This window comes from Leptinotarsa decemlineata, unplaced genomic scaffold (assembly GCF_025532065.1).
Source record: "Leptinotarsa decemlineata unplaced genomic scaffold, Ldec_3_MD MMD2_tig00026328_RagTag_RagTag, whole genome shotgun sequence".
NCBI classification, from domain to species: Eukaryota; Metazoa; Arthropoda; class Insecta; order Coleoptera; family Chrysomelidae; genus Leptinotarsa; species Leptinotarsa decemlineata.
Window position 1 is genome coordinate 33,655,732 of NW_027412688.1, and position 14,145 is coordinate 33,669,876.

A 14,145-nucleotide genomic window follows, 5' to 3' on the forward strand; every position below is an offset into this window, starting at 1 on the left:
CAACATAATACGATTTGAACACCACACACACACACGAATAACACACACTGCACACAAAACACACACTCTCAACCACTTTTATTGTAACCACTTTCCCGGTGATATCTCATACGTGACATCATTAAAAATCAACCAAGCTCTGAATTAGACTTTGCATTTCCGTGAAAAGCCATATATTCATCACACATGCATAGGCCTCCAGGAAGAAGGTATGTGGCTGACCATCAGATATACTAATGAACTTTAGGTTGGGAAAGAGCTACCGTTGGCACTAGTGGAATGCTCTCCACCGGAACCTCCGGTACGGCGAAAGAATACTTGGGCTCATGACAGTTGGCCGCTCCGTTTGGATGAAATCAAATGTATTGAAGGTTATTTGAATAAATGATTCTAGGTAAGAAAACTACTTGAAAGAAGGGATATTCTGTTATTCATTGAATCAATAATGGAGGACTCGATCTTTTGAAGACCATAACTTGGATTTGACCCAGAAACTGACGTTAAACGACCATAGAAAACGACATAAAAACGATGCTGAATAGGATTCGGAGCAGTTGACAACTGATCTGATGTGGTTTCATTAGAATCATCTTCAGCGATGAGGTCAATTCCTGGAGGGATAGATACCTACGTGAATAAACAATATTGCCAAATTATTGTCCACATGACATCCAAGAGCGTCCAATACATTTCCAAAAAAGGCGTTTTCCAGGTCATCACTGTCAATGGTGGGTACTATAGGTCGATGATCACTAATTTCTTTCGGCCTGAATTGGATAATCTGGTCACCGACATGTGGTTTCAATAGAAGGGCACTACGTGCAACACAGCTCATGGATATTCTGCACGAGTGATTTGAGAACATGGTTGAACGATGAGCAGTAGTAACACCGATGCCATCAACTCGCTGACCACACCGTGGACTCCTCGTGGAGGACTCAGAAGGATTCTTAGGTAGAAGCTTCCGTTTCCCCCAGCGAGACTCCTGGGAACAATGGAAGATCCGCCGGAGCAGATCCAGGATATCCTAGAGGAATACCCACTTGGAATCAGATAGCGGTTAGCTGCGTCCAGCAACGAGCTGAAAACTGAAGTCATGACCCCCGGCCTTACAACCCGTACCCTAAAAACCCCAACAACTACTGCAACTGACTCGGACCACTCTAACGGAACAAGTGGAATGGCTAAAAAAACGAAAGGAACACATGACACTAAAACAACACTACGCTAGACATCATTACATATACAACCCACTAACCCTGAAGAGGTATATGCCTATAGCTGGGCCCCACACAAAACAACACACATTCACAATATTTTGTAAATATTTTTGGAAACCAATAAATATTTTTGACTTGACTTGAGGGCATGGTCATTTCACTTGGGGGGTAATGTAAACTGGCCACCGAAATCACGCTATTTGACCCCGTTAGAATTTTTCTTGTGGGGTTTCCTCAAGTCGCAGATGTATGCGAATGAGCCACAAACCACAGTGGCTACATCACCTATGACATCGGTCAAATTCAGCTCGATTTATGTGCCAGAGTAATGGGAAACTGGACGTTTCCGGTGCGCTCCACCGAAAGGAGCCGTGGCGGACATTTCAATTATATCTCACCCAAACTTTGTTTTATTCAAATTCAAAGATAGGAAAAGCATTATATCTACTTTTTTCAGTAATATGTATCCGATAATTGAATTCAGATTCATCACAGACGAAATGATCCGTAATATCTGAGTGCCATTGAAAAACATGCCATGAATGTTGTTGACGATTACAAAAGCTATCATTTTTGTTGATTCCTGAATATATTCAGTTTTTGATAGAATTCCCAGGAAGATGAACTGTTATGAGCGAAAAATCTACACGAATACGAGTAAGTCATAAATCTGGATGCAAATACCACCCATTTTACAGCTCAAAATGAATGCGGCGGGATGCTCAACTCAGCATCGTTACTCCCGTCAGAGTATCCTGCAAGGCGAGCTTTCTGATGCATGCAAACCTTTTCACGTGAAAATCCCATTATTGGCTCAGACCTCAGAGTTCAAATTAGAATTTAGTGCAGAACGAAATTTACTACTTTGCTACGATGTGAATAATATTATCGTTCGACAATTCCTTATTAGGATCCGAATATGAGGCTTGAAGGAGAAAATTATTATTTGCAGTAGTCAACCTCTAATTAAAGAAGATATTTAGAGATGGTTCAATTCAATTGTTGAATCATTTTCACCTGTTTCATCAACTGTAATGGTTGGCAATAGGCACGAAAGTAATTGGGCGTGTCCCGAAGAAGCCGTTGTATGACGAAACACGTGTTACGTTTTTGTGAAACTGTTTAGTAAAAATCTCACAATGAAGTGTTTTTTGAATAGATTAGTTATGGATCTTTATCCAGTATTGGTCAATTCCATTATATATCTTTTGAATTTTGTTTTGATAATGACTTGTTAGGCAAGGACCATGAAGGGAATCACTATATATAATCGAACAATGAAGGCACCAATGTCTCACAAACTTTGCCTGGTTATGAATAATATGAAGTGAAAGTGAATACAAATCTCTCTGAAAATTTTCTCCGGTGAAATATTTGAAATTTCTATGAGTGAACGCAATTTACATTAAACGTATTCATGAGTATCACTGTTGTTTTCTTTTATTCAAGAGGAAAGTCTTTGTTTAATCTTCCTCTTGGTGATCGAAACACGTGTCGAGGTGTTTAAAATAACGTTTTGGTTTTGGGAGAAAACTCCAGTAATATTCATTACTACAGCAAAGGTTCCAAACAGTGCATTAAAAAAACACGACGAGATATACCACCGTTATCAACCACACCCTTCTTAATTACGTATTTTTCATTTGTTATAATCAAACCAAGAAAACTCACAATTCCATTAATTACTCTCGTTCGATAATACACAATTTGATTTAATTAAAAAATCTTTAATATATAATGGAATTTTTTAACGTTTTTATTTTCGAAATCAATTAGACTCATACACAACTTTGGTGTCATAATTATTATGTAAATATCTGATTGAGTATTTCCATATCAACTGCTAGAATAATTTTTCTTTATAAAATGTTACACAGATTTCATTTTCATGTAGATATCATACCTATATATACAATGTGGGCCATCGAAAACTTGACATGGAGGTTTTGGGTACTAATCTTGCAAATCCTAAAAAACGCTTAGACAGGTCGATTTTATTTGGGAGGGGGAGAGTTTTTTTCCCATTTACAGCGTCGTCACTTCAACCCTGGAGCAGAGCGGTGAACAACCTTTAGAATTTCAATAGGAAACTGGGGGCGAGTCGCACATCGTTTGAAAGATCTTGGAATTCTGTAAACAACGGTGTACATTTTTTTATTTGGACGAACCATATCAAATTCAGAGTTGAAGTTACTTACTTCATTTTCATGTTAGGCATATGCTCATAGTGGGCACCCCCAGCTTCCATGCAATAATAGAGATTCTGCTGGAAACGTTCTCGAACTTTGTGAAGTGATTTGGCGACATTCATCTGTGATTCGTTGCTGTGATTTGATTGGTGCAGGAGGAGTACAGTTAATTTTGCTTTTAAAATGACCTCACAGAAAGAAATCTAACGTCGAAAGGTATGGTGATCGTGGTGGCCATTCGATAGTTTCCCGCCTCCCAATCCAGTGATCCGGAAAAGTCTGATCAGTCATAGTGCAGAGGAGCCCCATCTTGTTGAAATATTAACATATCCACCCGATAATTGTGGTCATTTTCAATAATATCAGTGAGAAGGAGATTTAGTATCTTCCAGAAGCTCCAGATACGTTTGTTCCGTTAAATTGCATTCTAAAAACAATGGGCCAACAATACGGTCACCGAAAATTCCAGCCCATACATTTAATTTTTGTGGACGTTGAGTATGCACTCCAGGAAAAATGTGAGGATTTGAATCAGCTCGATAGCGACAATTATGGCGAATAACTGTGTATCCAGAAAAAAAGAGCATTCATCACTGAAGCGAATGTTGAAAACAAAATGTGGATTTTTCACCGCTCGTTTACTAACCAACTCGCAAAATAGCAAACGTCGATCGAAATCATCTTCATTCAGTTCTTGCGTTAATTTAATTTTGTGAGGATGCATTTTGTGAGATTTTGAAATACGCCGAATGCTAGTTCGTGACACCCCGGAAACAAATGTTAATTTTCTCAAGCTCAAAGTATGGTAAAGCTCAACATGGCCCAGAATTGCCACTTGTGTCGCCTCATTTGTTACTGGTGATTCGATTTGCAGTTTTTTATTTGCTACAGATCCAGTTGCGCGAAATTTTGCAAATAAATCGAAAACATTTTGTCGCGACACATTCTTTCCATGTTGTTGATTGAACAGTCTATTGAATGTCTATTTCCATATTACAGTTTAATCAACTCAACCCTCTCTGCACTTGTGTAAACCATTATTTCCTTAGCAACACTTTATGGCACTTAGTACTAGTAATGATGGAGATATCACTTCTTCATGAAAATGAGAAACAGAAACAGCATTTTCAACCATTTCTCAATTGTAATTGTCCCCTTATCAGAGAAGAACTAAAAAATTAACAAAAAAGTAGGGTAAGAAACAAATGAAAGAGTTCCAAATACATTCCACCTGAGTGGTGGCGTATAACAATTTGTAGCTATTACCAATATTGAAAAAGTCAATTATCGAAAAGAACTCTTTCATATACGTCCCAATTTGAAAAAATGCATACCATTGTTTAGGGAATTTCAAGATCTTTCAAACGATGTGCGACTCGCCTCCTACTCCCTATTAAAATTCCAAGGGTTGTTCACCCCTCTGCTCCGGGTTTGAAGTGACGACGCTGTAAATGGGGAAAAAAAATCGACCTGTCTGAGCGTTTTTTCAGATTTGCAAAATGTCAAGTTTTCGATGACCCACCTATTGTCCAAACAATAGAAGATTCTTTCACCGCTTCAAAAGTTTATGATACCAAATAACATGAAAAAACAAAACTTTGAGAAAAAAGTTTATCGAAAATCGGAATTGTTTCTGAGAATTCCTGAATAATGCCTGTTTTTTATATTTATTAACGCAACTAATAAACATCACTAAACTAGCAGCACACTCATGCACAGATTACCTTGACTACTAGCCCTTCCAGCTCTTTTTCATATTTGAGAGAGAAATGTAATTTGCCGCAGTATTCCATTTCCTGTCCTCCATTGCTCTCAGCAGACGCTTGCCTGATCAGCTCTTTTCTGTAGAGTTCCGGCTGCAACAAGGAAATTCTCGTTGTGAATACAACTTGGAGGAAATTGGGAGATACATTCGTGATACAAATTCAGACGTAGCACGTTGTTCCAGAGTTTCGGTTGGATTAATAGTCCAGTAAAAATAAGCGAAAAAATGAGAAGTTTACAATTATTCGCATATAGTTGAAAGTAGATACATGTATTGAATACATTGCTATGGATGGAAAATCAATGCTAGGGTTGCTAAGGATTATCAGAACGAAAATCAAATAATAATATCAATGATGATAATAAAATAGCAGATGTGCCGTTTAATATTTTAGGCCTTTGAGTAGCATCACCACCATCCTGAGCAAATGGTCCAAACCAGACTGGCAGTCTATCAATAATAATAATACTAATAATAATAATAATTTCTCTTTAGAGCAGCTGCCCGAGCAGCTGATGAACTCGGTATAGTTTTCAACACTGAACAAGGTGACCACAACTCTGTCACCGAGTTGTAACCTGTTCAGCAGAAAGCTCAGATAAAAGCCGCAGAGATTACCTTACTTCTGCGGAAACACAAGGCTGAGCCAATGCATGGGGTCTTCTTCAATAGCATTGGAGACCTTGGCTTATCAAAGCGCCTGACCTTCGCTTTTCTCAGGTCGAGTGGGATGAAGTCGGAAACTGAGGGGTTCATCATGGCTTGCCAGGTTGGTGTCTTCAACACCATCTACCACCACCACTACCGCAGTCGCATGATGGGTATTGACACAAGGTGCAGGGCCTGCCGCGAGGTGCCCGAGACCCTGATGCACTTGCTATCAGCATGTCCAGCGTATGCGGTCTCGGCCTATATCCATCGACATAACGCGGCCCTAAGAGTGCTATATAACCATCTACGGCACTCTTACGGTATTGCCGAGACATCGGTGTTACCCTACGCTGCGATTTTATTGGAACTATTCGTTCCCCACCCTCAGGCTCATACAAGCTAATAAGCCTGATGTGGTCCTTTTCGACCACCAGAGCAAAACGATATTTGTCGTTGAGTTTTCAGCTCCTGGCGAGACGAATATCGTCAGAAAAGAGGAGGAAAAATGGATAAAATATCGAGATTTCCTCTTCGAACTCCGCAGACTCTATCTAGATCACTCTGTCAAGATGGTTGTTCTGATTATTGGAGTCCTTGGTGGAATGATGTCCCCTCTACTCTCGAATCTTAAAATCATACCGGCTTGCCGCACTAAAGCAGAAATCTTAGCCGCACAGATGCAAAGGCTGTTATTCTTGGCTCACTGCGCTTGCTCAGGGCACATGATTCTCGGAACTAATGCTCACTTACCCCACGGTATGGGGAGTGGTCATTGGTTGATAATGCTGGTGCGCCCTCCCGAATGTATCGGGGCTTCGGGGGATAGGACCTGACCAGCGCACACTATGGTGAAAAAAAAAATAAAAAAAATAATGGCTTTTATTGATGGTTCCATACAATAACAACCAATCAAATGGAAGAATTCAATATCTGCACAATATATATTGTTGAGCTTGAAGAAAGGTTGATTGATTTCGACATAAGTCGTTTAGCTGGATCTTTTTATTGCGAGAAGATATTTTTTTTTCTTTCGTTAGAAGATTCCTAATGACAGAAGTTTATATTAAATGGCTATCCAATTATATGAGTAGGCAATATGGTAAGTGAAAGATCCGCGAAATAGAGAAGTTTTATGATGTGGTATTGTTAAAAGTGTCCTGAATTTTAAGTTAAGATGGTGTACGTCAGTTCTGAAGAATATTGTTTTGAAAAGATAGCAGGGTTTTTTTAACATCCCCAAACAGATGGGAAATGTGTTTCTCCATACCCGTAATGAGCCTAATGCATGCATTCTGGAGCTTTTGGATTCTGAAACTGTCACTCTTCAAAAATCCCGGACCATACACCACGTATGCGTAGTTGGCATGTGAAAGAACTGAAGCATCGCAGAGTATAATTTTACTTTTTTCATTCAGAAATACTCTGTTGGAATGAAATATTTTCAACGATTTCTCGCCGCTGTTCTACCAAAGAGCATGACATTAGATTTACATGCATTGAAAGATAAACAATATTCAGTTGAGAAAGATAATAACATAGCGAGATCGGTATTAATTTGCCATAGGGCCTCGTTAATTGAATTCCATGAACAGCTGAGTATCTTCGGCATAACCATGCATGGTTACGAATTGCAGTGACCTATGGAATTGAGATGTGTATAAAACGAACCAAACCGGTTCAATATTGAACCTTGAGAAACACTGTTTTTAATTTGTATTAAATAAAGTATTTCGTCATCATACACAACTTTTTGAACACGATTTTGCGAAAGTAACATTTTAGTAGTGCTATAGCATGTATTGAAAACCCCAGGTAGCCCAGAATAGCAAAGAGGAGGTCATGGTGTATGCGATCGAACGCCTAAGAATAGTCCAATAATATTAGAAGACACAGTTTGTTATTATCCATCGTGGTGTGGCCTTAAACGAGGATTTGCTATCAGACAACGTAAGCAATGCCAACGGACGCTTTGAGTGGATACATGAGCTTGGAAATAGCCGTATGCTTTGTTACGGGAGTAATAAGGCGGCACGAAAAGGGTACATGGAGAGAATGCATGCTCTGTGGTGTGAAACACGTCTGGAGCATGCCGCTTTTTCGGCTCAAGTCTGAAGGATTATGTATCGTATCTTCGGCGGCAAGCAATATAGCTCCTACCCAGTCAGTCAACAAAATGATGGAATGGAAGTTCTGCCACACATTGCTGCAGCTGGAAAGGAGACTCGCTCTCAGTGGAGACAATCAGAACAAGTAGGGCGCTCCACCGAATCAAGCCCCTTAAGCCACAAGAACTGCCCATTTGGATGCGGATGTTTGTGATATTCTCACAGAAGTGGATGACATTTGACAAATTGACAGCAGTTCAATCGCTCTTCGAATAATCGGAGGGCAGTATTGTGGCCCGGCGATTCGAAAGAGTGAACGGCATCTCGTGTTCCATATGTGATAGATAACAGGGCGATCAACAGGTCTTTCACGCTCGCAGTGCGCCAAATTACGACGTATCCATCGTACTTTGAGCCAAGGCGTGCTCCTGACCACCAAACAGCACTGCCCTGATTGGATACGAATTATAGTGGTCGGATTCCACCTGTTTATAAACATCATCAGGCACTCACATCGGACACTCCAGCCCTTGAGCAATTCAAATGAATTGACCAACACGATAACCCCGGACGTTCGAAAAATCCTTGTGGAATCGAAAAATTTTGCTGCTCCTAGAATTTTTTTCTGAATTCATCCGAATGTTCGTGGATTTTTATTGCCTTTTGCACTGGTCAACTATGATATCTTTTGTCTGGTCTAGTAACTTCTCCAAAGAGGACTTGGTGATCTTCGTGACTAGGTGCCTATTCTGCTACTTCATCCTAGAACCCATGGAGCCCTTTATGGTCCTCATATTTATTTACCACACGAAGAATTGAAGACAATTCCTTATCTTCCTTGCTTGTTTGAAACTGGTGTCAACCCAGAAGTTTTCCTACTCTTTTTGCTACTCTAGGGATGGTGGAAAGGTTAGCTTTTCCAATCATTTTTCGTTCATACAAGCTTAGGTGTGAGGAAGTTCTTGGTCTCAAGCCCTTATTCTTCTCGGATATGGTAAAAAAATTGTCAATTCCAGTTCTCAATCTAGAAATGTTTACGAGCGCGTTCTTCAAGTGTCACAATACCGTCTTGATTTCGAAAGGAATGATGATTGGAAAGAGCGTGACGATATTGGTTTGTGTGGAGATCTCCATATTGTTTTTGTCTCTATGGTGAACTGTATACTTCAATTGTGTTGTTGTTTCATGTTTCCAGAACACAAAGTGTTATCGATACATCATCTTCAATATACCTTTTAGCTTTCTTGGGATTAGTTGGATTTTATAAATTCTATTTATGACACAGTAATTGAGCCCCATAGTTGTTTTAGTATCTGTACGGATCATTTTGAAATAAAATGATCATTTCCACTGCACCATTACATTTTGGGAGGAAATAGGGAAATACATTCGCGATACGAATTTAGACGTTGAACGATGTTTCCGAGTTTCGATTGGATTAAAGTGAGTGATACTCCAGAGGTAGTTTGGGATATTGTCATGCCTTGAGATCCGTGACAGAGGTATGATGAATCGGAAATTATTATTATCGTTTTGAGCGCAGGTGGCCATGATTTGATGAAAGTGTTTCATTTCCTGATAGTGCAAGGATGAGAAGCCTCTCCGTCCTTAGCGTCAATTTTGAATTTTTCGGATGACTACAAAAACTGTTTTCTCCATTAATTGTTTCTGAGTGCAATGATAGATAAATATTTTCTGAGACTTTCTGGGCGAGCGTTGTCATTCACATTTTTTCGACCTTCTGATCTCTATGAACAGAAGATCGAAGAGGTGCTTCAGAAAAGAAAATGTAAGAAGATCGAAAGGGATCCTACTGCGTCATTTGAAAGGAAGTTGTACCAGACTTTTGAAAAACACCAAGTATATTTTTCAAAAAAAGAGAGATCATCGCTAACACCGCAACACAATGAGTCCCCTCATTTGTATGGAATACCCAAAATTCACAAGAAGAATGTTCCACTCAGACCGATCATAAGCTCCAGAGATTCAGTCACTCAGAACTTGTGCAGCTTTTCACTACCAATAATTAAACCACTGCAAGGAAAAACATTATCTTTTGTGAAGAATTCGAGGCCTTTTATTGAACCACTAGGGGCAATCGAAGTCAGAAAGCAGGATCGTCGTGGAAAGCCTCTATACCAACGTTCCTATTGAAAAAGCATATAGAAGAAGCAATCCCAAAATGGGGACCTGAACTCACCAATACAAGTAATTATGGAATTATTAGAATGCTGTGTACGAAACTGCTACTTTCAACTGAAAGATTAATTCTTTACGCAAGATGAGGGACTTCCAATGGAATCGCCACTTTCATCGGTTATAGTCGGTTATATAAATATGGAGTGGTTTGGAACTCTGGCCATTGAAGAAGCCCCAAGTCTGGTTGAGATAAGTGAACAACACCTTCATAATATGGAATGCAGAACTAGACACATTCCTGAGGCACATCAACAACGTAAGTCCTTCCATAACTTTCGCAATGGAGATGGAAGTCCACAACGGATTGCCATTCTTAGACGTACTGGAGAAGAGGACTGACACTAAATGGGAAACATCTGTATATCGGGACACGGGACAGTATCTGAACCAGGAATCCAACCACCATCAATCGACTAAGAGAGGAATCATCAAGACTCTACTAGACCGTGCTCTCGGCCTCTGCAATACAAAGGAAGGTTTCGAAAAGAAACTAAGTATCCTCAAAAAATACCTTCAACGGAATGGTTACTCCAAAGTGATGGAGGAACAGACTTCTGCTAGAAGACAGTGAGGGCTTCACTAGAAAGAGAAGCCACCACAATCAGTACTTGTACTTTCCTACATCAGAGGATTGTCGGAAATGATAAGAATAATTGGGTACAAGCACAGCATCAGAACCTGCTTTAGATCCAGAAACACTATCCATAGCAGTCTCACGAAAACCAGGCTACCAAACGCGGATTACGATTCCAAGAAATGCATTTTTCGAAAAATCCTATAGCCTGCATTTCCGAGCAGAAGAAACACACACAGCGAGAAGAAATCAGCAAATCCGGAATAGCAGAGCATGTTTGGACACATCAACATAACATCAAGTGGGCTCAAGCTGAAATCATACACAAGGAGGAACACTAGTTTTGAAGAAAATTCAAAGTAGCCGCATACATGGTGTCCAACAAGGCATTTAGCTAAGCTAGCGTAGGTATACGTAATATATGGAACCCTCTAATCTAGCGAAATTCGACCAACTCCCGCCAAACGGTCAGCTTCCGCTAAAACCGATTAAGCGGAGAGGAGGAAGAGGGGATAGTTGAAAGCACTCTAATGACCTATAAATAGTCAGATCTCGGAGGAATGAGTCCAGTTATCACCCGAACATGATTGTGAATACTAACAATTGAGACGTCGTGAAGTAAAGTGGTTTGAAATTTTTTTATTTTTCATTTTTCATTTCTTGTTAATTATTTTTTAATTTTCATTTCGTGTTGAAAGTTCAATTTTTTTATATTTTGGTTGTTGCTTGTACATCATTTCATTGTAATTTCAGTTTTTTTGCTCAATATAATTGTTAGTTTTCAGCTAATCTTCTCGATTTTTAATTTTTTTTACAGATTTTTTCAGGGATTTCAAATCAATTCATATCATATTAGACAATGGAAGTCGTAACTAATGAAAAGCAAACATTTTTTTTAATTTCAATCTTGATCTTTATTGTACTTAAACCCATATTTATACATTGATTTTTTATTCTTTCTTCGGTGTTGAACTCTCATTTATCAAATACTTCAATTCAATATTCACCTCCGGATCAAAACAAAACTAACGAACTCAAATAATCAAATGCTAAAATTCCGTTGAAAATTTCCGTAAGCTGATTTTCCGGTATAAAAAGCTAATTTTCTGCGTGGGAACATAATATGCTTAGGTGATTTGAATCTTTTATTATCTTCTTTGATGCCTGTAATGAAAGAGAAAGGAAAATTTCGTGTCTATTCGAAAATGCCGGTACAAATACGGGCTTTCATTTCCAAATGATGGCACGTTATAATTAGGCAATGATTGGTTTACTTAAGGAATTTCGAAAGCGTTATTTCTGAAAGGAATTCAATTTTGTCACAGTTTTTTCTTCCGCTGTCTACTTTGGAAAAATACGATAATGATTGAAAACAGAAGGATCATTATAATGAATGACTTGTCGTCAGTTGAGTCTTTGTTAATAAATTCAGTGTCGATTTTCTCTCCGCTTGAAATTCTGAGAGGTATAGAAAATGTACGAGCTAATCAAAAAGTTCAACTTGAACCTCCGGCTTAGATTAAATCAAAAGGTGCACGTTTCAACAACCAATTTGGCGTCTTCAGAAGAACATTTTTCACGTCCCGAAGACGCCAACTTGGTTGTTGAAACTTGACTTGAAAGCTTTCAAAATAATTTTACTTCTTTATTACAGAAAAATCTATAAGGCGCTTTCGGAGCGGTGCCTGTGCGATAGTAGCGATTCACATTGCATTTCAATCGCTGGAGATTAAATGCAGTCGAAAAACGTTCTCAAGGAGTTTATTCCACATAAATACAGTTTTTCAGATGGAACAGTTCTTGAACAGTTGAGTTCGAGGTGTATTGAGTTGAAACTCAAGACGATGAGCAGCCACAGTCCGTCGCCTATTTCTGATATGTATCACTCTTGATGGAATCAAATGTACCAAGTCACTTGGACACCTCCCTCTATAGAAGAGAGACAAATTTCCAACCTTTCTTCGATGTTCCAGGCTATCAAGGTTTCACGTGATGTTCACGTCCCCAATCAGGCGGATGACTCTTTTCTGGATGGAATCCAGCAGCTTCAGGGTGTGTTTGGGGGCGCAGCTAAATACATGAGAATAATATGTTCGCGGTGAATTTTTTGATTTAACGCGGGCTTTCGATACGCTGAACTCAAACATATTTGAAAGAAAACTGGAACTGCTAGGATTGTGAGGCCCTATCAAAGACTGGATAATTTCCTATGTAACAGAAAGGCAATAATTTGTGGAAATTGTAGGTATTGGACCCCTCAAAGGAGTATCTAAGGACCACTCTTATTTCTGTTGTACATAAATGACCTACCTGACTTCATTGAAGGGGGAAAGGTGTTTATGTATGCAGACGACACAAAAAAAGCATACAGAAGCATACAGTTGAAAAAGCATACAAAAGAATCAATCCCAAAATTGGGACCTGAAACTTACCGATACAAGTAGGTAATTTTGGAATTACTAGGATGCTGTGTACGAAACTGCTACTTTCAACTGAAGAATTAATTCTTTACGCAAGATGAGGGACTTCCAATGGAATCGCCACTTTCAACGGTTATAGTCGATTATATGAAAATGGAGTGGTTTGGAACTCTGGTCATTGAAGAAGCCCCGAGTATGGTTGAGATAAATGAACAACACCTTCATAATATGGAATGCAGAACTAGACACATTCCTGAGGCACATCAACAACGTAAGTCCTTCCATCACTTTCACAATGGAGAAGAAAGTCCACAATGAATTGCTATTCTCTGACTTACTGGTGAGGAGCACCGACACCAAATGGGAAACATCTGTATATCGGGACACGGGACAGTATCTGTACCAGGAATTCAATCACCATCAATCGACTAAGAGATAAATCATCAAAACTCTAGTAGACCGTGCTTTTGGCCTCTGTGATACAAAAGAAGGTCTCGAAAAGGAACTAAGCATCCTCAAACATGACCTGCAACGGAATGGTAACTCCAAAGTGATGGCGGAACAGACTTCTGCTAGAAGACAGTAAGAGCTCCACTAGAAAGAAAAGCCACACAATCAGTACTTGTACTCCCTCACATCAGAGGATTGTCGGAAATGATGAAAAGAATCGAGTACAAGCACAGCATCAGAACCTGCTTCAGAAAGAAATACACACAGCGAGGAGAAACCAGCAAATCCGGAATATCAGAGCATGTTTGGACATATCAACATAACATCAAGTGGGCCCAAGTCGGAATCATTCACAAGGAAGAACACAGGTTAAGGGGAAAATTCAAAGTAGTTGCATACATGGTGTCCAACAACGCATTTAGCCAAGCTAGCGTAGGTATGCGTAACATATGGAACCCTCTAATCGAGCGGAATACGACCAACTCCCGCCAATCGGTCAGCTTCCGCTAAAAAAGATGAGACGGGGAGAAGGAAGAGGAAATAGTTGAAAGCACTCTGATGACCTATAAATA

At 39.4% G+C, this 14,145-nt stretch overlaps 1 protein-coding gene across 1 annotated transcript in view; it reads right to left on the reverse strand.

Moving 5' to 3' along the window:
• Positions 1-14,145, reverse strand: part of LOC111506700 (synaptotagmin-10) — a 119,154-nt gene that overhangs the window by 62,016 nt on the left and 42,993 nt on the right. The window contains exon 5 of the mRNA XM_074181964.1: positions 5,134-5,265. Coding sequence (XP_074038065.1) covers positions 5,134-5,265 — 132 coding nt within the window. The remainder of the gene's footprint in view (positions 1-5,133; positions 5,266-14,145) is intronic.